We start from the raw sequence: 26025 nt of genomic DNA, 5'->3' as shown, positions 1-26025 counted from the left end.
CCTTATCACTACTAATCATCAATGAAAATCAGGACAGGAACTCAAACCGGGTAGGAACCACAATACTTCTTCCTTTTGTCTAAATAAGAAGGTTCTAAACCCAATAAAAACTATATACAAAAAGAACAAATATCAAGTATTGTCCAAGAGAAAGAAAGGGTAATAACATATACAAAAATAAAACTACAACCAACAGAAACACATACTAAACATCCGGGTTATAGGTAATTGGCAAAAAAAAAAAAAAACAAAAAAAAAAAACCAGATTATTCCAACAGCTGTCCTATCCTGAGGGTCTTGTACCTAAAATGCCTTAGGTAAGATTTGAGAGGATAGTAACTATGACTATTTATCTAGTCTTCAACACCATCAAAGACCTGAGAAGGAAAATAATATTACTCAAGAAAGCAGGAAGTGCAAGCAAGCAACTTCCAAAAGGTGCAAGAAATTACAGAAACAGCTGGCTACCTAAACAGTTACCCAAAGTCTCTCTGCAACGTTGGGGCAACCATCTTTGGCTGTAGGCCTAGAGTATCTGACAGACCATTATCAGAAGCAGGAAAATTCAAACACGTCCTACCCTGTCTTGGCAAGGTTTAGCAGTTGCTTCTCCTTGTACCCTGCTTGTCCAGATTGGACACCGTGCTTACTGTCAGCAGTCAAGGCAGGGACAGTTCTTTGCCTGATAGTCCAGTTTGTCAAGAGGAAAAAAAACTCCATGAGGAGTGTCTTTGGTACCCATCATTCTCTCGGGAGTAGATCGGTGTTGGTAGGAGCATTCTTGTCTCACGCCAACAGAATTCTAAATTATTGAAACATTTAAATGTCATATTCTGAAGTCTTTGAAATGTTTGAAGATTACCTATCTAATGTGTAGTACATCTCCGTACATCTGGAGAACCTAATTAACATAGCTGTTAGTATGACAAACATTATTAATTTGTAATTCGTAATAACCTATTTAGCTTAAAGACTAAAGTTTCACATTATAAAAATAAACAACCTATAAACAGATGTGCATCATGAGGACAATGACCTCGAAATTGTAATAGTTTATGGAAATATCTTGATCAGAGGTAGGAATATGCAATAGTGCAATATGACAAAAATATCCTTAAATTATATCAATATTCAAAATATCTTAAGCAGAAGTAGAAACATACATACATACAGTATGGCAAAAACAATTTTACATTTGTGTACAAAGATACTGTAAAGAGAAATAGGAACATATACAACAAATAAAATTTTGAATTTGTATCAACATACAAATTATCTTAGATAATACAAAAATAATTTTACATATGCATCAATATACAAGAATCTATACCAGTTCAAATTGTCTATAACTAATTGCTAAAATAGTTTACAAGTAGATACATTAATCTACCTTATTATCCCATCCCATCCATTCCCCCTTTTTCTTTTCCAAAAGAGGCTTCCAAGTCTAAACTTCATGTTCCACTTCAAACCCTTAACAGATGACAATTATCCATAAGCCTGAAGAAACAAAATCTGTTGGGTGAGGGAACATCATTTTCTTAGAAATTGCTTCCTGCTTTTTAGAGGGCAAAAATATCTCTATGGGATCCGTAAAAACTAAAACAATGATTAAATCTCAAGAGGACTATATGTAATATTTGTAGACAGTCTCTGAGTAGTGGATAAGTTCTGGCTAGAGTATTGTAAGAAGGTGGACCATCCCTGGAGCAGTTTTTAGCCGACCCTTAAGTGGTGTTTATCAGTTCGATGACATCATTATGAATCAGGTAGAATCATTATTGTAATGTGTAGGGATCAAGCTCAGTCCTCATGTTTGCATGACAAGCACATTTTACTGACTGAAATGTTGCCCTAAAACCAGCCCAAATCCTGAGCTTCTGCAGGTTCTATGAACATACAGAAGATTCTCACAGTACAAGAATGGTCTAGGTTTCTTCCACATTTCTCTTTGAATGAATGCGGCAGCTGTGATAACTCAGCGGGGGTTCTTGGTGCATAATTACACAGGGGTCAAGTCACTCTCTCTTTTTGAGTCTTTAATAGTCTGATCTTCCCAAGCAGATCAGCCTTCTTTGGCAGAAAGCAAGACTGTGGAGAAGAAAACACATTTGTTCTCTTTACCAGTCAGAGCCACATCTTCATGAGTCTCTTTGGGGCATTAGGGGCCTCAAATCCTCCTCAGCCCAGTGCAACAGTCCTGTCTTCCCTGCTTCAGTGGATGGAGGACCAACAAATCCTGTCCCTGACCTTGTGACTTGCATTTCCTTCAGCTGTAAAATTCTACCTTTCACATCTAGTCCCCCTTCCCAGGGTAGCTGAGATAATTCAGGGTAGCTGAGATAATTCCTGTGATAGGATTGGGGAGAATGAGGATCCTGTAAATCCTCAGTCCTCGTGACTATTACATTGTTAAACTCACTCCCAGAACAGGAGCCTCCCCGATAGGATTGTTCTTGTAAGTCTATCTCTCTATCTCTCCAGCCTAATGAACCTGCCTCACAGAAAAAGCCCTGGAGAACCCCAGCCACTACATTCAATAGCTCAACTAGAGCCTTTAAACCTCTCCATTGTCAGCTGCCTGATGTGCCTTATCTGGGTTAGCAGATAGTAAGTTCCAGGACAACACAGGCCGAGCGTTCAGTCACGTTTTCTTTGTCCTCCACAGAAGTTAGCCTAGCACAGAGTATTCTAAAGCAATGGTAATCACTTCGAGAAATTGACCTCAAATTGATGCAGCCAGGCTCAGACCATCAATGAACAAAAATACAATCAATTGTCACAAGAAACTGGTTTGTCACATGATCCAGGGCTCTAACAGTTTACACCAAAAACTATTAAGATCTTTATCGCAGCATTCAGAGACAGTGTGTCAAATGGGAACGAATATGTGCTTAAGACAAAAAAAAAAAAAAATCCCCGCCTCAATAACTAGAATTCCTTATAACAAAATTCTTAAACTGTTTGCCTTCATGACCCTTGTGTCAAATTTTTACTAGGAATATAGCTCTATAAAATAGTTATAAAAATTAAACATTTACTGATAATAAATCTTAAAAGTTCAAATTTAAAAAAATTCATATACATATCATTTTACTATTTATTAGAGATAAAAGACAAATTTGTACACTAACAAAATTGCATAAAGAATTAAATGGGAGCTCGAGGGATAGTTTAGTGGTTAAAGTACTAGCCACTCAGGCTTGATAGAACCAGTTTGGATCTGCAGAATCCACAAAGAAATCTAACCATAGCAATGCAAGCATCTACAACTCAAGCACACCCTTTCATGAGGACTCAGCTAGCCTGGTGAACACAGCAATGAACAAGAGAGGCCCTGTCTCAACAAGATGGAAGGTGAGGATGTCCTCTGATCTCTGCATATGCACTGTGGCAAATGCACACCAACACACATGCCACATACACTTACACACATATCCATACACAAGGAAAATGCTGAATGCTGGCTGAGCATTTGCTGCTACAGGGTATAGAAAATCATCAACATTTTTCGGAGTTGATCAGTATTTTTATTTATAATCATCAATGTTGAAAATATCACTTTTCACAAATTCATAGTATAAAAATGACAAGTGTGTGATTAAAAACATTTCAAAATTATTGCAAATTCTGTCTTGATCCTCAAGCCAAAATTCAGTTAAAGACATTCTGTAAAATCTAAGGCAGCAAATCAAATAGCAATTGATAAAATCAAATATTCTAAGAAATACAATTCAAATATGAACAAGTCAATATTCACATGCTAAAGAGTGAGTAATGAAAATGGCAAAGGCCATCCCGCCTTTCACCCTCCTCTAATCCCCGCGTGCATATCCCTCTGCCACGATGCCGATGTTCACCGTGAACACCAACGTTCCCCGCGCCTCAGTGCCAGAGGAGCTTCTCTCTGAGCTCACCCAGCAGCTGGCGCAGGCCACCGGCAAGCCGGCACAGTACATCGCAGTGCACGTGGTCCCGGACCAGCTAATGACTTTTAGCGGCTCTAGCGACCCCTGCGCCCTATGCAGTCTGCACAGCATCGGCAAGATCGGCGGCGCGCAGAACCGCACCTATAGCAAGTTGCTGTGCGGCCTGCTGGCTGATCGCCTGCACATCAGCCCTGACCGGATCTACATCAACTATTACGACATGAGCGCAGCCAACGTGGGCTGGACCGGTTCCACCTTCGCCTGAGTGCTGGCCTAATAACTTACCTGCACCGCTGTTCTTGGAGCCTTGCTGCACGCAGCGTTCTGTTTTCGTCCACACGTAGCAATGCCCACTCTTGGCAAAGGTCTTTATTTCTATAATTAAACCATTATGTTTCTTTAAGGATGAAAGATTTATGCATGGGGCTGTGGAGGTGGCTCAACCTGTAAAGCTGCCACGCTTGACTACCTGAGTTGGACCTCTGGATCCCACATTGGTAGCAAAAGAGAACTGAATTGTAAAAACTGTCTTTTGACCTCCACATGTGTGCTGTAGCATGAATGTTAATATGTCACACATAAATATATGTGAGAAAATCTGTACATATAGAAAAAACAAAAACAACAAGCACTGCAATTTGAGATGCGCATCAATCTGCACTCTATCAAGGTTTTCCAGGGAGCATTCCTTGACCTTGCAGAGTGTGACCAAGTGCAGTGTAAACTGCGCCTGCTGCATATTCAGAACAAGCCTGCCGTGATGGCAACATTCAGTTACATGACCTATATATGGTTGAAACCCACAATTTAAGAAGCTATGACTTACAGAAGCCATAAAAATCTTCTCTTTTAGGGCTCAGAATATAGCTCATTGTTAGAACATTTCCCTAGCACCAGCCTTCGGTTCAGCTCCCAGCACTGCAAAAATAAAGAGAAGGTAGGTAGGTGGATGGAGAGAGAGAGAGAGAGAGAGAGAGAGAGAGAGAGAGAGAGAGAGAGAGAATTTGAAAATACCCTTCCTCTTGGCTGGAGACGGAACTCAGTGCACTTGCCCACAATGTGCAGTTCCTAGGCTCAGTGCATACAACCGTGCATATACTCTGCACAAGCACAATGATAATGATGATGTCGACGTGATAACTGCAGTGGGTTTTCTTGAAACTCCCCTCGTTTCTCAACCAAGCACACGCAACTCCTCACTCTTGCTCTTTTTTCCTTTTGCCTCGCAGATCTAACTTCTTCCCTTAGCACTGAATCATCCTCCAGAGCTCAGCATGTTAAGTTAAACACACTGTTGCTATTTTCCAGTTCACTTGACCATAAATTAGGGTGAGTTGTCCCTGAGGAAGGTCATGGCCCCAGACAAGCACCAGCTCTATTTCCTGGGTTGAGTTTATTGAGCCAAAAGGATAGATAGCTTTTCCTTCCCATCCCAGTAGCTTCCATCCAAAAACAGATTGCCCCAATGTGGCTAAGCAAAAGAAAATTACAGAACATATATAAAGGCATGTACTTACATTTGCATGTACTTGTAAGATTTTCTTAAAGTTGCTAATTTCTTTATGTAAATGACAAATGTTGTAAGTTAAATATTTTCAACATATGAGGAATTTAGCAGAAAGTAATTATAATTTAAATTATTTGCATGTGTGCATGCGTGTGCATGTGTGTACCCACAGAGGTTAGAAGAGGACACTGAATACCCTGGAACTGAAGTTATAGGTGTTTGTGAAACACCTGACATGGCAGCTGGAAACCAAACCCAGTTCCTCTGAAGAGCGGCAAGCACTCTTTACCACTGAGACATCTCTCCAGCTCCCACAGAAAGTAATTCTCAAAAAAGGAAAAATAGCACATCAGTAACCAAATAGAAATGCTTTATTTTTGAAATGTAATTGAATAAAATTGTATAGTCTTTTGAGATCAGTATGTCTTTTGTGAATAGGCAGCTGAGCAAATATACATACAGTTTAAGCTATTAAATACATTTGATGAAATTATTTTAAGATTCCTCAAAACATTCCATGATGTTTTAAAAAATGGGCTTCCATTTAAAAATAATGAAGAGAGCAAAATTACAGGTATCAAATTTTATGTTACAGAATATAATGATTCAATAAACTATTTGATTTTGCAGGAAAACTATGCACACACACACATGTTTACACCACATGATTACAAGAAAGATACTTGGTTTATAACAGTGATGTTGTAAGAGGCCACTTGTTTATTTCTGGCTTCCCATACTGGAAATAATCACACAGAAACTGTATTAATTAAATCATTGCTTGGTCTATTAGCTCTAAATCTTTATTGGCTAGCTCTTACATCTAGAATTAATCCATTTCCATTATTTTATATTTTACCATGAAGTTCGTGGCCTACTGGCAAAGTTCCGGCTGACAGCTCATGTCTTTTTCCTCTGGGGCTCCATGGTGTCTCTCTGACTCTGCCTACTCTTTATATATATATATCTTTTCCAGCCTGACTATATTCTGTTAAGCCATTGACCAAAAGCAGCTTCTTTATTCATTAAGCAACAAACACAACACATATACAGAAGGACTTTCCACACCACAGTGACTCAAGGTGGGCAAGGGGGTGCATGCCTTTACTCCCAGCACTCAGGAGGCAGAGGCAGGCAAATCTCTGTGAGTTTGAGGCCAGCATGGTCTACAAAACAAGTTTCAGGACAGCCAGAGCCACATAGAGAAATCCTATTTTGAAAAACAAGCAAGCAAACAGAAAAGACAGTAGCTCTGTATCATATACCACAAGTCTCTAGGACTTTTCAAAAACCCAAACAGGAGTCCAGATTATGACTCTGTGAAAGAATCTAACTCTTGAGCCTCAGTTTACTGAGCCAACTAAAGATAACCCTTTCTTGTGAACTTTCTGGAAAGAATTAGAAATAGAAATTACATGGGAGCCTGTAAATCTGACAAAGCCAGTGTTTGAGAATTCCAGAGATTCACGCCGTGGGAAAAACCTCAAAGCTTAGGGAAGCTGTATAAACATTCTGTATCTAGAGATAAACAGATGGGGATCTTTATGATGTCCAGGTTCAGCTTCGCGTCAGCCTTGCTGCACTGTGACTCATTTAAAGACGGCAAAGCATGAATGGAAAAGATGGAGTAGTCAGGACTAACAATACAGCTGCTTTCACTGGAAACAGGAAGCTAACATTGCTCATAAGTCAGTATTAGAATATTGTGGAGACCCAAAAATGTGAGCCTATTTCCACATCGACCAAAGGTCAGAGAGTTGGAATTTACCTCTAATTCTTCAAGGTTATTGTGTTTTTACCTCAAGCAAAGGTTCCACCTAAATCTAGGTCAGAGAGTTCTGCTCTCTCAAGGTTATCGTCAACAGGTGTGGCTAATAGCCAGACCTTGTATTTCAGGAATAGAGAGTAGATACTGTTTACCTCAAACAAAAGTCTAAGGATCCAACTAAGGTTCTGGTTCCTTTAAGGAGATAACATTGGCTTCCACCCCCCAAAAAAAGGGGGAGGTCAGTGGTATTTTAAACAATTGGAAATTAAACACGGGTGATTTTGGTATTCACTGGAACTCCCTCCTGGTACTATTCTGTTTTTCTGTCTTATTATTTTCATGTCTTTGTATTCTTTACTAATATTTCTAAATCCCAATGCCCCTACTATGGTGAGCAGTATTTTTGTAGAGGCTGTCCCTGGCAGAATATCAATCTCTTTAGATATTCTAATTAACATAGTTTGGGTGTTTTGTGTGTATATATGCTTTGTTATGTTGGGGATTGAAACCAATGCCTAATGTATGCCAAGCAAGTGTTCTATCACTGAGTTACATCACTAGCCCCAGATATTTAGAATAATTATGTTTAGAGAAACATCTTGGCTGTATTCTTCTACTGTTCACATGGTTATAGAGCAAATGTATAAAAATGTATAGATGTTCCTAAACACTATTTCCTTAAGAAAACAGAAAATCTATTAACCCACTTTGGGGAGCAATAGTAATATACAAACAATATGAAAGATTTGCATATACATTAACACATTTCTTGAGCAGGAAAAAAACCTGTCTCTGCTCTAAACAAAATTTTCTATATTTTGACTGTGTTGGGAGCAAGAAGGTGCATAGATAGTATAACAGAAGTTATATTTTATTATGCGAAGGGTCATCACACAAGGTTCACACTCTAAATTCCTAACTATAGTACTAAGTCTATAACCTCAAGACTGCTCACCTGTGCAATATACCTTAGCTGAAGGTCAGGTCTAGTCTCTAACAGTCTCTGATTCAAGAGTCTCTTCACAGCAATAGAAACTCTAAAGACACCATGAGTGGTTGTTTTTATTCCACTATGAATTAAGGATTTTCCACAATTGGAAGCTGTTTCTCCTCTTAAAGAAACAGGTTCCATAATTCCAGGCAACTGTTAAGTATACTATTACTTGGTTATTTTATATGAGTCCTTAGGGATAGATATTTTGTATTATTTCCAGTTTTTCTGCACTGAAATAATATTATATGCATAATCTGGTGCATTTTCCTAATCAGGTCTGGAGTATTTAAAATTAATATGCATTTCAGATTGTCTTCCAGAGAAACATAGTTTAATCTTGTTGATAACTGTTTACACTATTGTCCTCGCGTACCTTGGTACAGTTAGAGCAGCTAATGCCTGGGGACATTAACTTATCATTGAACTGTCAATACTTGAGCTCTAATTGGGTTACTTCTCAGTAGCCTTCACAGAGATTATACTTCCTTCATTACAGTACCTTTGTCACTGTACAAATTTATGTTGAACTCAGAGTTTATACATTAGTATTCCATACATCTAAATCAGAGCAAACTACTCATCTTTTGTATATCCTACTACAAAAAGTGAATATGCTCTATGCATTTTAAAGGTGTTCATGTGTATTGCACATGATGTATTCTGGTGAAAGACTCATCTGCCAATGACTTCTCCAAAAGTTCAGTGGGTATAGTCCCAATTATTGAGTTCCTCACCCTGAATGGTCTCAACAATTACCTGATGAACATTTGTCAGATACGCATATATACTGGCAATTCTAAGATGTCCCCAGAGCACTTAAAATATAACAGAAAAACAGTATTCATACAATTCTTGTTAAGTTAGCGGAAACTTACTGCACAGTTATAGTGTGCTGTGCTCTGCACTAGTGCTAGAGACACAACAGTGAGAACCAGAGGTTACGATGCCTGGACTTATGGTTCATCTATTCTAGAACTGTCCAGAAAGTTTCTCTCCAATTAGCATGTGACCAAGTCCTTACTTCAGGGTAGGACTGAAAAGGTTCTACATGTGAACAGCCACCAATGCTAAACTGGCTGTGGATTAAGGAAAAACAGGCTTGGCAAGAAAGAAGGCTGATAGAGGGAGAATGTATCAGATTTCAATGGCCCAAATACTGATAAAGGAGTCTAAACTTTGTACTGTTTCACAGATAAGAAAACTGAGGCAAGTGGACGTGAGGACGCTTCTCATGACTGACTGGTGCATTTGAATTCCATGGGCCTTTGGATTTGTATTTCAAAGAAAGAACTGCAGCTTAGCACTTTCTTCAAAGTATAACAAATATTTTACTTCAAAACAAACTTTCTCGTTAGAATTTTCCTCTGATTTTACCAGTTCAGACAAGCACATTCTCCTTGCTTAAAAACAAAAATACAGAGTCAGAAGAACAGGAACCTGCTTGCCTTCTGAACCACCCCACTCATTAGGTTCCCAAAGACCCATTCCACCCACCCCACTTCACCTCACTGTTCACCTGACTACCAGATCCCTGTCCTCTTCTTGGGTGGTTTTCCTTTGCTCGGGTGCAGACCACACCAGTCAGAAGAACAGGTGCAGGCCAATCAACCAGAAAAACAGGTGAACTTCAGAGACTCCCTGTGGAACCAGAGACCACACCTGCCACCAGAACCACAGAGAGGCGGCACACCAGCAGAATTCCAATCACTCAGTGCCCACAATCCCCACTCCCCTCCTCACCACTGTATCCCATCCCCAACTCTGGGAGAGAACCCCTGCTATACCAAAGGCTGAGCTAACTGCCAGAAGTTCAGCCCCCAAATTGGACAAAGACTTCCTACTGGATCAGAGGTAATGCCAGTCTCCAGAAATCCAAGCCACAGACCAGAAACTAAGGAGCAAAATGCCCATCCAACAAAGACAAACTCAGAAATCAGCATCTAGACCTATAATCATTCCAAACCCAGATGCCTAAATGGCAGTGTAAAAAGAATACAAAATTGGTACCACCAGAGTCCAGCTACCCTACAACAGTAAGACCTGAATATTCCAATGCAACTGAAACAGAAGAAAACAACCTTTAAAAAGAACTTTATGAAGATGATAGAGGTCCTTAAACAGGAAATAAAAGAAGAAAATCTCTTAAAGAAATTGAGAAAGAGATGATCAAAAAATTGGAGGAAATTGCCAGGCAATGGTGGTGCACACTTTTAATCCCAGCAGTGGGAGGTGGATTTCTTTGAGTTCAAGGCCAGCCTGGTCTACAGAGCTAATTCTAGGACAGTGAGGTGAGGGCTGTTAAGCAAAAATCTGTCTCAAAACAAAACAATAACAAATGAGGAAATCAAAAAATCCCTTAAAGAATGCCAAGAAAAAAAAAACAGGCAAAAGAAACTGTTCAAGACATGAAAATGGAAGTAGAAGCAATAAAAAAAAAACACAGAGAGAATTCTGGAAAAGGAAAATCTAGGTAAGCAAACAAGAACTATAGATGCAAACATTCAACAGACTACAAGAAATGGACAAGAGAATATCAGGTGTTGAAGATATGATAGAAAAATAGATCCATCTGTCAAAAAATTATTAAATATAAAAATTTCTATCACAAAACATCCAAGCAATCTGGGACACTGTGAAAAGACCAAACCTAGAAACCCAGAAAATATGTTTAACAAAAAACAGAAGAAAATTTTGTAGCCTAAAGAAGGGCATGCCTATAAAGGTACAAGAAGCTTAGAGAAGCCAAATAGATCAGACCAGAAAGGAAAATCCCTTTGCCACATAACACTTAACACACAGAACAAAGAAAGAATATTATAAGTGGCAAGGGAAAAAAAGCCAAGTAGCATATAAATGCAGACCTATTAGAATCACACCCATCTTCTCAATAAAGACTCAAATCCAAAAGGGTCTCTACAGATATCCTGCAGACTCTAAGAGACCATAGAAGCCAGCCCAGACTACTATACCCAGCAAAACTTTCAATCACTATAGATGAAGAGAACAAGATATTTAATGACAAACTCAAATTTAAACAATATCTACAAATCCAGTACTACAGAAGGTACTAGAAAGAAATTCCAACCCAAAGAAATTAACTATACCCAAGAAAACACAGGAAATAATCTTACATCAGCAAAACCCAAAGAAGGGAAACCACACACACACAAACAAAACAAAACAAAAACAACCACCAATAATGACAACTAAATAACTGGAATTAACAATCACTAGTGCAAGAAACATACTTCAACATCAAAGACAGACATTATGTCAGAGCAGAGGGCTGGAAAAAGATATTCCAAACAAATGAACCCAAGAGTAGCTATTCTAACAGTCAAGAAAATAAATTTCAAACTAAAATTAATCAAAAGAGATGAGTAAAAATACTTCATACTCATCAAGGAAAAAATCCACAAAGATGACATTTCAATTCTTAACACTGATGCCCCAAAATCAAGGGCACCCACATTTGTAAAAGAAGCATTTACCCATTGAACCTCACACATTAATAGTGGGAGACTTCAATATCCCACTCTCACCAACGGACAGGTCATCCAGACAAAAACCAAACAGAAAAATAATGGCGTTAACAGACATCATGAATTAAATGGACCTAGCATGTCTACAGAACATTTCACCTAAATTCAAAAGAATATACCTTCTTCTCAGCACCTCATGGAACATTTTCCAAAATCGACCACAAACTCAGTCACAAGGCAAGTCTCAACAGACACAAGAAAACTGAAATAACCCGCTGTATCCTATTAAACCACCATGAATTAAAGCTGGATTTCAACAACAGAAAGCCAGAAACTCATGGAAACTAAACAACTCCATATTAAATGATCACAGGGCCAAGGAGGAAATAAAGAAATTAAAGACTTCCTAGAATCCAATGAAAATGAATGCACAACATACCCAGTCTTATGGGACACAACGAAAGCTGTGGTAAGAGGAAGTTCATAGCACTTAAGTGCCTTCACAAAGAATTCGGAGAAATCTCATACTAGCAACTTAACAGCACACCTGAAAGCTCTAGAACAAAAAAAGCAAACACTCTTGTTGTGCAATGTTTTATTCTTTTTTTGTGGGGGGAGGGGGACTCCTAAATAAATCACACACGGAGGCTTATTCTTAGTTATGAATGCCCAGCCTTAGCTTGACTTGTTTCTTACCAGCTTTTCTTAACTTAAATTATCCTTTCTACCCTTTGCTTCTGGGCTTTTGTCTTTCTCTACCTTTGTATAACTTTTGTAACTTCTTTCTCCGTGGCTTGCTGTATAGCTGTGTGCTGGCCCCTGATGTCCTCCTCTCCTTGTTCTCTTGTTCTCTTTCTATTTATACTCTCTGCCTGCCAGCCCCACCTATCCTTACTCCTGCCTTGCTATTGGCCGTTCAACTCTTTATTATACTATCAGGTGTTTTAGACAGGAACAGTAACACAGCTTCACAGAGTTAAACAAATGCAGCGCAAACAGAAGTCATACACCTGAAAATAATATTCCCAACATTTGTCTTTTTTTCTAAACAAAAATGAAAACTGTTAACTTGAACATAGTAAAACTTAGTAAGAAAATAATATTACCCAACACACACTCAAGAGCAGTAGACAGCAGGCAATAATCAATCTGAGGGCTGAAATCAATAAACAAAGAGAAAAAAAACAAAGAATCAATGAAACAAAAAGTTGGTTCTTTGAGAAAATCAACAAGATAGACAAACCCTTATCCAAACTAACTAAAAGACTGAAAATATCCAAATTAACTAAATCCAAAACTAAAGAGGGACATAACAACAGACACCATGGAAATCTAAAAAATCTTTAGGTCATACTTCAAAAACCTATAGTCCACAAAATTAGAAAATCTAAAAGAAATGGAAATTTTTTCCCATAGGAACCACTTACCAAAGTTAAATCAGGATCAGATCAAGAATTTAAATAACCGAGCAGTGGTGGCACACGCCTTTAATCCCAGCACTTGGGAGGCAGAGACAGGTGAATCTCTATGAATTCAAGTCCAGCCTGGTCTACTGAGCGAGTTCCAGGACAGGCTCCAAAGNGTAAGCTCCAGGTTCATGAGAGACCTAGTCTCAAAATGACTGAGAAAGATACTGACATCTACCTCAGGCCCCTGTACACACTCACATTAAATCATGTACGTAATGTATACAAAGAGAGAGAGAAAGAGACACACACACACACACAGAGAGAGAGAGAGAGAGAGAGAGAGAGAGAGAGAGAGAGAGAAATAATTTAAATAGCCCCTGAGGAAATAGAAATAGGTATAAAAACTCTCCCAACTAATAAAAGCCCAGGGCCAGATAGTTTCAGCACAGAGTTCTACCAGAATTTCAAAGAGCTAATACCAATACTCTTCAAATTGTTTTACATGATAGAAACAGAATAAACATTGTCAAATTCATTTTATGAGGCCACAGTCACCCTGATACCCAAATCATACAAGTATTCAACAAAGAAAGATTACAGACCAATTTACCACATGAACATTTAAGCAAAAATACTCAATAAAATACTCAAAAACCAAATCCAAGAATGCATTAAAAAGATCAGTCACCATGATCATATAGGCTTCATCCCAGAGATTTGGGGATTGTTTAACATATGAAAATCTGTCAATGTAATCCACCATATAAACAATCTGAAAGAAAAAAAACATGTCATCTCAGTAGATGCTGGAAAATCCTTTGACAATACCCCTTTATGATAAAAGTCTTGGGTATCAGGGATACAAAGGACATATCTAACATAATAAAGGCAATATACATCAAGGCAAGAGCTAACATCAATTTAAATAGAGAGAAACTCAACGCAATTCTACTAAATCATGAACGAGATAAGGCTGTCCACACTTTCCATATTTATTCAATATAGTACTTCAGATTCTAGCTAAAGCAATAAGACAACTGACGGAAACCAAGAAGATACAAATTGAAAAGAAGTCTAAGTATCGCTTTTTGCAGATGATATGATAGTATACATAAGTGAACTCAAAAATTCTACCAGAGAACTCTTTACACCTGATAAACATCTTCAGCAAAGTGACTAGATACAAGATTAACTAAAAAAGAATCAGTAGTTCTATATACAAATGACAAATGAGCTGAGAAAGGAACCAAGAAACCAACACCCTTCATAATAGCCACAAATAATATAAAATATGTTGAGGTAACTCTAACCAAGTATGGTACCTTAAGTGTAATTTCCCCTTATAAGTTCATAGGGAGAGGCACTAATTGGATGTGTGGCCTTGTTGAAGCAGGTATGGCCTTGTTGGAGGAAATGAGTCACTGTGGGACAGACTCTGAGGTCTCCTATGCTCAAGTTACACTAAGTGAGATACTCAAACCACTTTCTGTTGCCTGTAGGTCAAGATATAGGACTCTCGGCTCTTTCTACAGCACCTGCATGCCACCATGGTGTACCATGATAAGAAACTATACCTCTAAAAATGCAAGCCACCCCCAATTAAATGTTTTTCCTTTATAAGAGTTGCATAGTCATGGTGTCTTTTCACAGCAGTAAAAACCCTAAGACACCAAGCAAGTGAAAGATCTGTGATACAAACTTCAAATCTTTGAAGAAAGAAATTGAAGAAGTATCAGGAATTAGAAATACATCCCACCCTCATAGATTGGTAGGATTAACATAGCAAAAATGGTCATCCTACCAAAAGCAATCTACACATTCATTACGTATGCTTATGTATACTAATGTAATCCCCACCAAAATTCCAACACAATTCTCTACAGAACTTGAAAGAACAATACTCAACTTCATATAGAAAAACAAAAAACCCAGAATAGCTAAAACAATCCTATATGGTAAAAGAATGTCTGGAGTGGAGGTTTCACCATCCCCGATTTCAAGCTATGCTATAGAGCTGTAGTAATTAAAATCACATGGTACTGGCATAAAAACAGACACGTTGATTAATGGAATTGAATTGAAGACCCAGACATAAATTCACACACCTATGGATATCTGATTTTTGGTAGAGAAGCCAGAAATATACAATGGAAAAAAGCTAAAAGCATCTTCAACAAATGGTGCTGGTCTAACTGGATGCCAACATGTAGAAGAATGCAAATGGATCCATATCTATCACCCTACAGAAAACTCAAGTCCAAGAGTATTAAAGACCTCAACATAAAATCAGAATTAATAAATGGGACCTAAAACTGAGAAGTTTCTGTAAGGCAAAGGACATGGTAAATAAGACAAACAGAATCCTACAAAATGGGAAAATATGTTCACCACCCCCACATCTGGCAGAGGGATGATTTCCAAAATATATGAAGAACTCAACAAATTAGACATCAAAATACCAAATAATCCAGTTTAAAAATGGGATACATATCTAAACAGAGAATTCTCAACAAAAGAATCTCAACTAGTTGAGAAACACTTAAATGTTCAACATCCTTATCTATCAGGGAAATGCAAATAAAACAACTCTGAGATTCCATCTTACACCTGTCAGAATGGCTAAGATCAAAAACACAAGCAATAGCTCATGCTGGCAAGGATGTGGAACACTCCTCTACTGCTGGTAGGAATGCAAACTTGTACAGCCACTTTGGAAATCAATAAAGTGAAGCAGTCTAACTCAAGACCCAGTTATACAACTCCTGAGCATATACTCAAAGGTTTCTCCACCCTATCACAAGGACACTTGCTCAACTATGTTCAAAGCTGCTTTATTCATACTAGTCAGAAACCGGGGAGCTGGAGAGATGACTTAGCAGCTAAGAGCACTGATTGTTCTTTCAGAGGAACTGGGTTCAATTCCCAGTACCCACATAGTATCTAACAACTATATGTAACTCCTGTAGAGTTACATATAGATATACACACAGGCAAAAACAAAAATGCATATAAAATTTTTAAAATTTTTCTTAAAAGTCAGAAATCAGAAATAATCTAGATGTCCTCAGCTGAACAATGGATAAATAAAATGTACATTTACACAATGGAATATTTCTCAGCTGTTAAAAAACAATTACAACATGAAATTTTCCAGGCAAATGGATGGAACTAGAAAAAAATCATTCTGAGTGCGGTAATCCAGACTTAGAAAAGACAAACATGGTATGTACTCACTTATAAATGGATATTAGTTAAAGATAGTCATGCTATGGTCCACAGACCTGGGGAGGCTAAGTAACAAGGAGTGTTTAAGGAGGAACTCAAGGATCTCCCTAGGAAGGGGAAATAGAATAGATATTGCAGGTGAACTGGGGGAGGATGGGGTTGGAAAAAGGAGGGATCTAATAAGTAGGAGAAAATATAGGGAGAAATGACTGGAATTAGGGGGCAATTCAGGGGCAAGGTGGAAACCTACTCCAATGGAAACTCGTAATCCTAGCAAAGATTCCAAGTAATAATGGACAGAGTCTGAAAAGGCCATCTTCTGTGAACAGTCAAGGTCTCAAGGGAAGGGACTGGAACACCAACCCAGCCACAGAATCTTCAGCCTACAGTTTTTCCTGTCCTTGGGGTGTTCTGGGACCCGAAACTAGTAAATCATCATAGAAAAGATCAGAGTCTAGCTGTGGGATGTCTTTCCGTACACTGTTAATATGTGATGCTCTCATTGGTTGATAATAAAGTTTTTTTGGCCTATGACAAGGCAGGATAGAGTCAGGCAGGAAATCCAAGCAAAGATACAGGAGAAGAAGGGCAGTCTGAAAGATAGCAGCCAGCCACCTAGGAAGCAAGTCATGTAGAAAATGAGATAACATCATGGCTGTTATTCTTTTGGCCCTTTAAGGGGAAAGCCATGCCCACTCCCCCGGCGACCCCCCCACCCCACCCCTGCCTCGCCATCTTGGATTCTCTCTCTTACTGTCCCCGCTTGGCGTGTGCACGTGTGCCTCTCTGTCTCTCTCTCCTCTCTCTCTCTCTCTCTCCTTTAAGTAATAAATGTTCAGTTTTATGCCTATTTACTGTGTCTGTGTGCCTTTTACCCGCCGCCTGTTCACACCGGCCCCCTTGGGTGGCTCTCCCGGCCGCATGGCAGGACCAGCCCGCCCGGGATGAGCCACCACTCGTAAACCACCGGGGATCTTGCAGCTCCCAGAGCCTGCTGCCTGCCTACTGCTGCCTGGGACTTGTAAGCATTCTTTAAAAATCATAAAAATGGCCCATGGCAATACACAGATTAATAGAAAGGGGTTAATTTTAATGTAAGAGTTAGCTAGTAATAACCCTGAGCCATCAACCAAATATTTATAAGTAATATTAAGACTCTGAGTGTTTTTTTTTTGTTGTTGTTGTTGTTGTTGTTTTTTTTTTTTTTCCGAGACAGGGTTCCTCTGTGGTTTTGGAGCCTGTCCTGGAACTAGCTCTTGTAGACCAGGCTGGTCTCAAACTCACAGAGCTGAGTGGTTATTTAAAAACAGCTGTGGGGATGGGCAGGATAGAAAAACTTCCAGTTATAGAGAGTCTTCATCTAGCAAGTGATGGGAACAGATGCAGAATCCCATAGCCAAAAACGTTGGGCAGAGCTTGGGGAATCCTACAGAGGAAGGAGAGGAAGGCTAGGAGAAACAGATGGGCCAAGGACACCATGAGACCATAGTCCACAGAATCAACTGATAGGAACTCTAGGAGGCTCTCAGAGATCAGAGAGCCTGGATGGGTCTGACTTAGGTCCTCAGCATATATATATTATGGCTAAGTAGCTTGGTGTTCTTGTGGGATTTCTAAAATTTGGAGCAGGTGTGTCTCTAACTCTTTTGTCTACTTGTGGGATCCTTTTCTTCCTACTGGGTCACCTTGTCCAATCCTCATGTAATGGTTTGTGTCTGGTGTTATTGTAGCATATTATGTCATGTTTGGTTGATATTCCTGGAAGGCCTGCTCTTTTCTGAGAGGAGAGAGGGTATATCTCAGGGAGAGGGGATGGATGGGGGAGGAAGAATCTGGTGGGGAAATTGTGATCACGATGTAATGTATGAGAGAAAAATAAAAAATTAGAAAAATTTAAAAACAGGCGAAGCATAATCATTTTTCTCTTTTATTATCGTGTTTTAATATAAATATATATTTCATTTTCAGAAATAGAAGGGACATGTCATTTACTAGTAGTGTCTTTGCCTAATGTGCACAAAATCCTACATTTTAACTGCACCATTGGAAAAATGGCTTTCTCCTCATCTTAAATTGAGCTGTTGTTTATTTTGGCAATAATATATACACCAATGTAGGTCTGGTCTTTCTTAACCACTGAGCAATTTCTTCAGTCAATCTGATCTTCCTTATAAGTAGACCATTTGTCACTGTATGTGATGTTTAGCATATAAAGGGCGCTGAAGAAATGACTACTGAGGAATGATAGCTGTGCCACTGGTGGACTTACGGTAACTAACCAGGTAGGCAGAGCATCCAAAGCTAAAGGTCAGCCAAATAGAAGTAACATCACCACTAGTGTGAAGTGCCTCTTTGTAGATGACTGGATTATAGGCATTGTTTACCTGAACTCTCCAGCTCAGCCCCATTTCTCTTTCTTCACACCCCACCCTCTCAGAAAAACAGCCAGAAAGCCTAGTTCTGCATTCTTGGTGATTGAGAGGGGGCAGCTCCTTCCCTAAAGCTGCCAGCTGCCCAATCCCTGCCTAAAGTATTATAATTGGGCACAAACCCAGCTTGTGGCAGATACATCATCACCCTGTGCCTACATGGTATTTAAGCTCCCTCCTTTAAATCGGCCATGTGATTTTTTTTCTACCCCTTTCCCAGGCTCCGTCTCTGGGGGCTGGAGGAGTCACCTGGGAGTTGCTTTGCTCAGAATATACCTGGCCTCTTACTTTTTAATTTGGCTTGATCTGGCTTACTGAGTCAGCAGAGAAACCTACTATTGGGCATCACACTTATTAGACATCCTACTTCATGATCTCTAAACAGGACTAGTTAGAATCATGGAGTCTTAGACCCTCACTGGAGTGGAGGCATTTTCTTAACTAAGGTGAAAAGAACCAGCATTCCCTCGATCATCCTGGGTTAGAAGAAGGCCAATATTTATACAGCACCTAATTCTGGAGTGAGACATAGGCATGACTGTTTTTTAGTGTGATAAAAATGGACCACTGGGCTCAGGGTAGACTGGCCTCCCACCTCGATCTGATTAGCAGTCTGAGCAGGAACCAGCAGGGCATCTGTGATGAAATAAATGCTCTTTCCAGAGCAAGAGCCCTTTCTTTCAAGTGAACTGTGGTTAGAGTCTTAACTCACCTGGAAGGCCAAAGGCATTATGGTGGAGGTGGGACAGGATTGTCGATGCCTGAGAAAAGGACACAGCTTCTACTAACACACTCAGGGCAAAGATCTTGTTTTTCCAGGGAACAAGTACTGGACTGGGAATTAGAATCTGTTCTGCTATAAGCCACAAATAGTTAGCAGAGTGTTCAGCTTGTTAATGAAACCCAGCTCCTGAATGGCCCCAGGTAATAATTAACAACCCAGAACTCTGTGGCAGTCTAATCTACAAACCTGTCACTTTTAGTCTCTGGTACAAAGGCATGCCCTGAACCCAACTAGTTTAAACCAATGGCTTTTGTTTTTCTTTTTAAAGTCTGTTTGCATTCCTTAAGACTCACCCTGTGCACTTGGAGCTGTGGGGGAGTGATAGGAGAATTCAGGTGCTCATGGAAAACCTGGCTTTGACCTTTCAAATAATGAGAGTCTGGATTCCAAAAAAAAAAAAAAAAAAAGTAAAAAATTAAAACTGTAGGTATGGGAATAAGGACAGTTGGCACTTTATCCTCTGGCTTTTATGGGTTTTAGCATCTTACAGAGCTGGGAAAGGCTGGTCTCATCAACCCAAATTAAACTTTTGAAATCTACCTTAAAAAATAAAAATTTAGGTGGGTTGTTTTAAAAGAGAAGCCACTAAACTTCATTTTAAGTTGCTTTCCTCTGTAAAAGCTAAGCATTCACCACAGAGCTAATACTCAGCTGCTCGTTCAATCTTCTAAGGGTGCTTTTCAGTAAACATGGTGAGTCACTTATGAATAAAAGCAAAGATAGAATTCAGAGAACATGAAGCTGGGGTTGATGGCTATAGTCATATCTTAAGTGTTTAGCTGGCTCTATTTATGTTAATCCTTATGAATCTACTTTTTAAATTTTTCTTTAAAAAGCTTCCTACAGCTATCTAGTCCCACTTCAAGCATCAGTCTCTATGACTTGTTTTTAAAGAACCAACTGAGCAACCAGGTGCCCAACTCCATAAACAAACAGTAAACAGTGAACTCTTCCAGAGGACCCAGTCTCTATTGACTCTGCCCCTCCTCGTCTGAGTTCTCAGTTAGGTCATTCTGCCTAACTTTATCCTGTCTACCTTTTGGTCAAACAGCTTTTATTATTAACCAATAAGAGAAATACATACTCTCAGGGTACAGAAAGATCTTCCCCCAACACACATTCACTCACACAGATGCACCAAGCAATCAATCTGAAAAGAAAAGAAAAAAATAAAGTTACTCCCAACTGGATCTTGTCATCTTCATGGGAAGTGAAATGCAATGGGATGTGCAGACTTGTGAAAGCCTAAAAAGCTTTGATAATATCTAAATGCCCACTTCAATGACTGCCTTAAAGCATTCTATTACAAACTTGGGTGCTCTCAATTGAGAAACCTCTTTTGTAATGCTCTGTGGATGGATAGCCATTTGTAAGGAAATGTTAATAAAGGCTTGACAGCTTTAGACAGTATAAACTGTGCTTTGCTGCAGTAAAAGAATTTATTCCTCACTCATGCTACACATCCAAAAATACTAACCAGCTGAAGGAAGAATCTGACTTCAGGTACAACCTCATCAAGACACCTCAAGGTAGTCCTTAAGATACACCTTCTGGTGTTTGGGGAAGTGGCTTAGCAGTTAAGAGAATTGACTACTCTTCCAGAGGACCCAGGTTCAATTCACAACACCCACATGGCAGCTCACATCTGTCTGTAACCCTAGTTCCAGAGGATCCAATACCCTCACACAGATATACATGCAGGCCAAACACCAATGCACATAAAAGATAAATAAATACTTTTCTTAGGAAAGAAGATATACCTTCTGCTGTCTTCATTGTTCACTAAGCTCAAGGAGTTTTCATCATTGCAGGCTGACAGCTCTAAAACTCTAAGTTATGGGAACTAAGAGAACTTCTTCCTAGGAGTTCACACAAACAAAATCTCAGAGTTACTGTACCTGGAAAACGTGAGTTTCACAACCATCCCTGAACCAATCCCTGGAAGAATGGAAAGGATAATGACTAAACACTATTGTAACATTTGGGCCAAAATGAAGAGGACTAATTTCTCAAGGCAATCTAAGAGAAGTTACCAGAGGAAGAGAGACTTTATTTAAAAAAACACAAGCAGGCCAGGCGGTGGTGGCGAACGCCTTTAATCCCAGCACTCGGGAGGCAGAGGCAGGCAGATCTCTGTGAGTTCGAGACCAGCATGGTCTACAAGAGCTAGTTCCAGGACAGGCTCCAAAACCTCAGAGAAACCCTGTCTCCAAAAACCAAAAAAAATAAAAAAATTAAAAAAAAAAAAAAAAACACAAGCACACATGACAACTTCTGTTATAAAGTTTGAGGCGCTGCGTGCCAATGACTCCTGTTTACACTTTCTGTATGTTGGAGGATGACAGTAATGTCCCTGTGTGATCTCTAAACAGTGAAAGAAAGGCTATTCAATTTATTTATTCATCCGACAAATGATATTCAATATCTATAATATTCTAGAAACCCTTCCTTGATGGGAATACAACGTTGAACAAAATAGAGACTCTGCCTTCAAAGAGTTCCTAGAGACAAGGCCATTTTGTAAAAACAGTGGAGTAATGATCTGCATGGTATAATGGGGACAGAGTAGTCACTGTTCTGTTGCTGTGATAAAACACCATTACCAAGGCAACCTACAGAAGAAAGGGTTTATTTTGGCTTAGGATTCCAGAGGAATAAGAGTCTGTCATGATGCGAGAGTATGTAACAAATATAGACAACGCGTTAGAAGCAGGAAGCTGAGAGATCTCACCTTCATAACCAAACAGAAAGCAGAGAGAGGGAACTGGAAATGGGCTATGAAATCTCTAGTGACATATTTCCTCCAGCAAGGCCATACTTCCTAAACCTCCCCAAACTCTGCTATCAACTGGGGACCAAATATCCAAATACTTAAGTCTATGGAAGACATTCTCATTCAAAACACCTCAAGGGGTATACACAAAGAAGGGGTATGCACAAAGGGATCTGTGACATCTGACTGTTGCCTCCCAAACCTGTAACATGTTTAGAAACCAAGAAACTTGTAAGAACTACAATATGCAAGAATTGGTTTGTATATGAAATGTTGTATTCCTGAAATTAACTAAGTCAGGCGGTGTCAGTTATTTTTCTCCTTAACCAAAGAAGTGTGATTGTTCATATTTTTTCTCAAAGCAGACACAAAAGACCTAAGAACTTTTGTGTGTGTGAAAGAGACACCATTTTTGAATCTCTAGAAATACAGTCCAATCTAATTTTAAAAGCAGTAAAAAACAATCTAATTTTTTTTCTGGAGAACAAGCTTATGTAAATAGTTAGGTTTTCTGATCTAAAGATCAAAGTCTTGAATGCAAAGTCCTTGATGCCTCACTGTTAATCAGAATGTAAGATGAAACACATACTTGGCATTTAAATAGTGGCGGAAGTTTTTCAAGTGGAAATAATAAATGCCTCCAGGAGATAACTGTCCCATATTCTTGGAGACAAATAGCCAATAATTTGCAATCCCGCCTGCCATTCCAAATCAGAGAGCTCTCCAGGGATGGGGGCAGGTGAGTGTGAGTGAATGTGTTGCCATCTAGAATAAAGTCCTGAGCAGGCATACTAACAAGTCCACTCCTCCTGAAATCAAGGAAGTTGTATAAAATATAATGAGCTGCAAGAATTTGTTCATGCGTAAAATTTGGAAATATTCGTAACACAAATTCAAGTGGGAAGTGATATTTTCTGCCTAGAAACAAATTCATAGTAGGAAACTAGAAGGTAGACATACAAATTAAGGAGGTTTTAAAAACAGACTATTCTTCATTTTTATAAAAAAAAAAAAAAAAACCCGTATAGTGAGCATCTGTGATGGGCCTGGTGGTATGCTAGACAGTGTGTGTGTCGGGGGCTGTTTTACTTGTCCTTGCCTCATTGTCTCCCGGGAGAGATAAGCTCATAAGCACATAGTTACAGCAATGTATCGCATTTGCTGCATCAGACATAGTGCTGGAAGAGGGAACGGGTGTGTAAAAAGCTCTGTGGAAATGCAGCAAAGTCACTACAGAGGTCCCCTGAATGGAGCCATCAAGATATGCTCTATAGCTTTTGAAGAAGAGAATATGAGCAAGGCTGTACCTCTGAAGACTCCTGTGAGTGCTGGGAGGAGCTGACTGGAGAGGATCTGGAAATAGGAACAGCACCAAGGGGGACATGGCAGCTAACAGCTAGAAAATCATAGCATGACCTCACAATTGGGCCAAAGGAGAGGGTGAGTGAAGGAGATGTATCCATGACTTAAAGCTGGGCTAGCTTCGTTAACACGTGATTTATACAGTTACATCCAGGAGAGCCCTGTGCTCTGCTGTCACTGCCATTATTAGTGATAAAGGAATTACAAGTTGGTGCCCTGCTGGTCATGCCTGGGCTTCTGTCTAGAGGTAAGAGGTGAACCACATAGCACAGATGATACAAATGAGAAATAACTTATCTTGTTCTCGAAGGGTGGGTGGAGAGATGAGCTCAGTTTTGCACTTATATTTCTATTTTCCAGTAAAGGAACAACTTTGTGACCCGTTAGAAACTAGGTGCAAATTCTGAACCAGATACTGGGGACAGATGTAAATTCGGGAAGAGGGGGATGAGGTGGAGTCCCTGGATATGGATGAACGTGTGTGGAGGAAAGAAATGATGAAGATAAACCTTTAGGAGCATTGATGGTTAAGGGGTCAGAGATGGCCAAGAGAAATGGAAAAGTGTCAAATCCAGTAAGAAACATTCAGATTGTATCCTAGAGTTAGGATCAGTGAGCTTCAGACTTAACGAGAGACTGTCTCAATAAATATGGAGAACAACTGAGAAAGAAACCAGACCTCAACAGCTGTCCCCCATGCTGTACATGCACCACAGGCAAGCGAGGTGGTCAGGAGAGCAGTCTTTTGAAGAGTGCTGAAGGCAGGACTAATCCTTTGCAAATGCTTTGCACACTAACCAGGGGCAGGTGACCAGGAGGACTTGTCTGCTACTGCAGGAAAGACGAGCGGAATGGGATGGCAGTTGTAACTGGGGTACATGAAAAGCTAATATAAACCTTTGGTCCAGAGCCCTGTAAATTGATCAAGGAGAAAAGAGGTTTGCACTACTTTTCTGTTAATGTCTATAGATCTCCTTTCAATAGTACGGTACACTCTCGGTGCCCTGCAGGCTGTGTGCAGCCAGCCCTAGAAGATTTCAAGCATTGGAGAGGTTGGAGAAACTGCAGTTGGGTAAGTGCTATTTTGGTGAATAATTAATGCACATTTCTAAACTTGAAAAACGGCTTATTCTATGATCTAATAATTATAAACTTCCCCAGGCCCAATCTAATTGCAGCTAAGCTAAAAACTGACCAGTCAGCCACTTAATCCCTTCTTGAGATGGCTGGAAAACAATCAAGTCTGCCTGGCCTAACAACTGACTTATGCTCCCCTTATTCCAGGAACATTTATCCAGGGCAGGACTAAAGACAATTTTAAGGCAACTGAATTGGGATCTTAGGAAAATTTGGAAAAATCTCTTTCCCAATCTTTTTCCTTTCAAATCCTCAGTAATGCGAACCTTCTGTTTACCCTCCACTTAACCGTACAGTGCTACGAGACGTTTCCCGAGAGCCCTCCTGGCAACTCGCCTTTTCCAAAAGGTGAAGTTACTAGCAGGATTCTGTTTTGTAGTATGGGAGAAGGGCGTCTCATCAAAAACCTCCAGTTTCCTGACTATATCAACCTTTCTACCCTGAAGTGGGAAAAGGAAATCAAGAACTTACCTGGGTTCAGGTAAGATGCGGGCTATTAACCTTGTGTATATTTGAACAGACAGATAATTCAGAGCCAGGACTCCTTGGGTAACAAAGATTGTAGGTATGTCCTGAATAAATTCGTACGCAAAAAAAAAAAAAAAAAAAAAAAAAAAAAAAACCGAGCAGCTAATGATGTCCTTCCTATGAAATATGAAGTCACCACACATGTAGCACCCACGCAAAGCTCTAGCTGTTTCATCCTGAGATATTGGGTGACGATGCTCATGGGAGTTTAAGTTCCTAAAAACCAGGCAGGCAGACCCTCTTTCTAAAGGCTTAACCCAACTCACAGTCCTCCCAGCGTTAGGTGCGAGAGTTCTTAGCCTTGGGCTCACTTAGTGACTCACTTCTTACAAATGTAAATGTAGGAGTCCGCGGTAGGTCCCACCGGCCCCCTTTGCTTACCGCTCTGCACACCTACTTCTAGAACCAGCCCCAACGCATCCCTCCCGAACGCGCACTGCTGGGGAAGCGCGCCCAGGAGTGGACCCGCCAGCCCACGCTGGGAACTGGAAGCACCGAAGCCCTACTGCGACCGCAGACGCTGCCTTAAAACAAAAGAGGCGCCTAGGGAGGTGGGACCCGGACCTCAGCCCCCACCCCTTTACCCCCCTACTTGCTGCCTCCCGCCCCTCCGCCCCCCCCAACCCACCCCCGCTCTCTGTGTGCGCATGAGCAGAGGCGCCTCCCTCGGTTCCTCCCAAGACGAAACTTTGTAATTC

At 39.9% G+C, this 26025-nt stretch overlaps 2 protein-coding genes across 2 annotated transcripts; both read left to right on the top strand.

The window, feature by feature from the left end:
- Positions 1 to 3776: 3776 nt before the first annotated feature.
- LOC126488691 (macrophage migration inhibitory factor-like) lies at positions 3777 to 4309 on the top strand. Its single transcript, XM_050122341.1, has one exon. The coding sequence runs from the start codon at positions 3847 to 3849 to the stop codon at positions 4192 to 4194; it is 348 nt and encodes a 115-aa protein (XP_049978298.1). The 5' UTR covers positions 3777 to 3846; the 3' UTR covers positions 4195 to 4309.
- Positions 4310 to 17620: 13311 nt separating this feature from the next.
- On the top strand, positions 17621 to 26022 carry LOC126488689 (uncharacterized). The gene is made up of 4 exons (XM_050122336.1): positions 17621 to 23740; positions 24632 to 24734; positions 25096 to 25280; positions 25731 to 26022. Exons 1-4 carry the CDS (start codon positions 23712 to 23714, stop codon positions 26020 to 26022), a joined length of 609 nt encoding a protein of 202 aa, XP_049978293.1. The 5' UTR covers positions 17621 to 23711.
- The last annotated feature ends 3 nt before the right edge of the window (positions 26023 to 26025 follow it).

The sequence above is a fragment of the Alexandromys fortis genome, unplaced genomic scaffold (assembly GCF_014885135.2).
Source record: "Alexandromys fortis isolate MF-2015 unplaced genomic scaffold, M_Fortis_MF-2015_v1.1 scaffold_201, whole genome shotgun sequence".
In the NCBI taxonomy this organism is placed as follows: Eukaryota; Metazoa; Chordata; class Mammalia; order Rodentia; family Cricetidae; genus Alexandromys; species Alexandromys fortis.
Note: the sequence above shows the minus strand (reverse complement) of the source record. Positions and strands in the feature narration are given on the sequence as shown.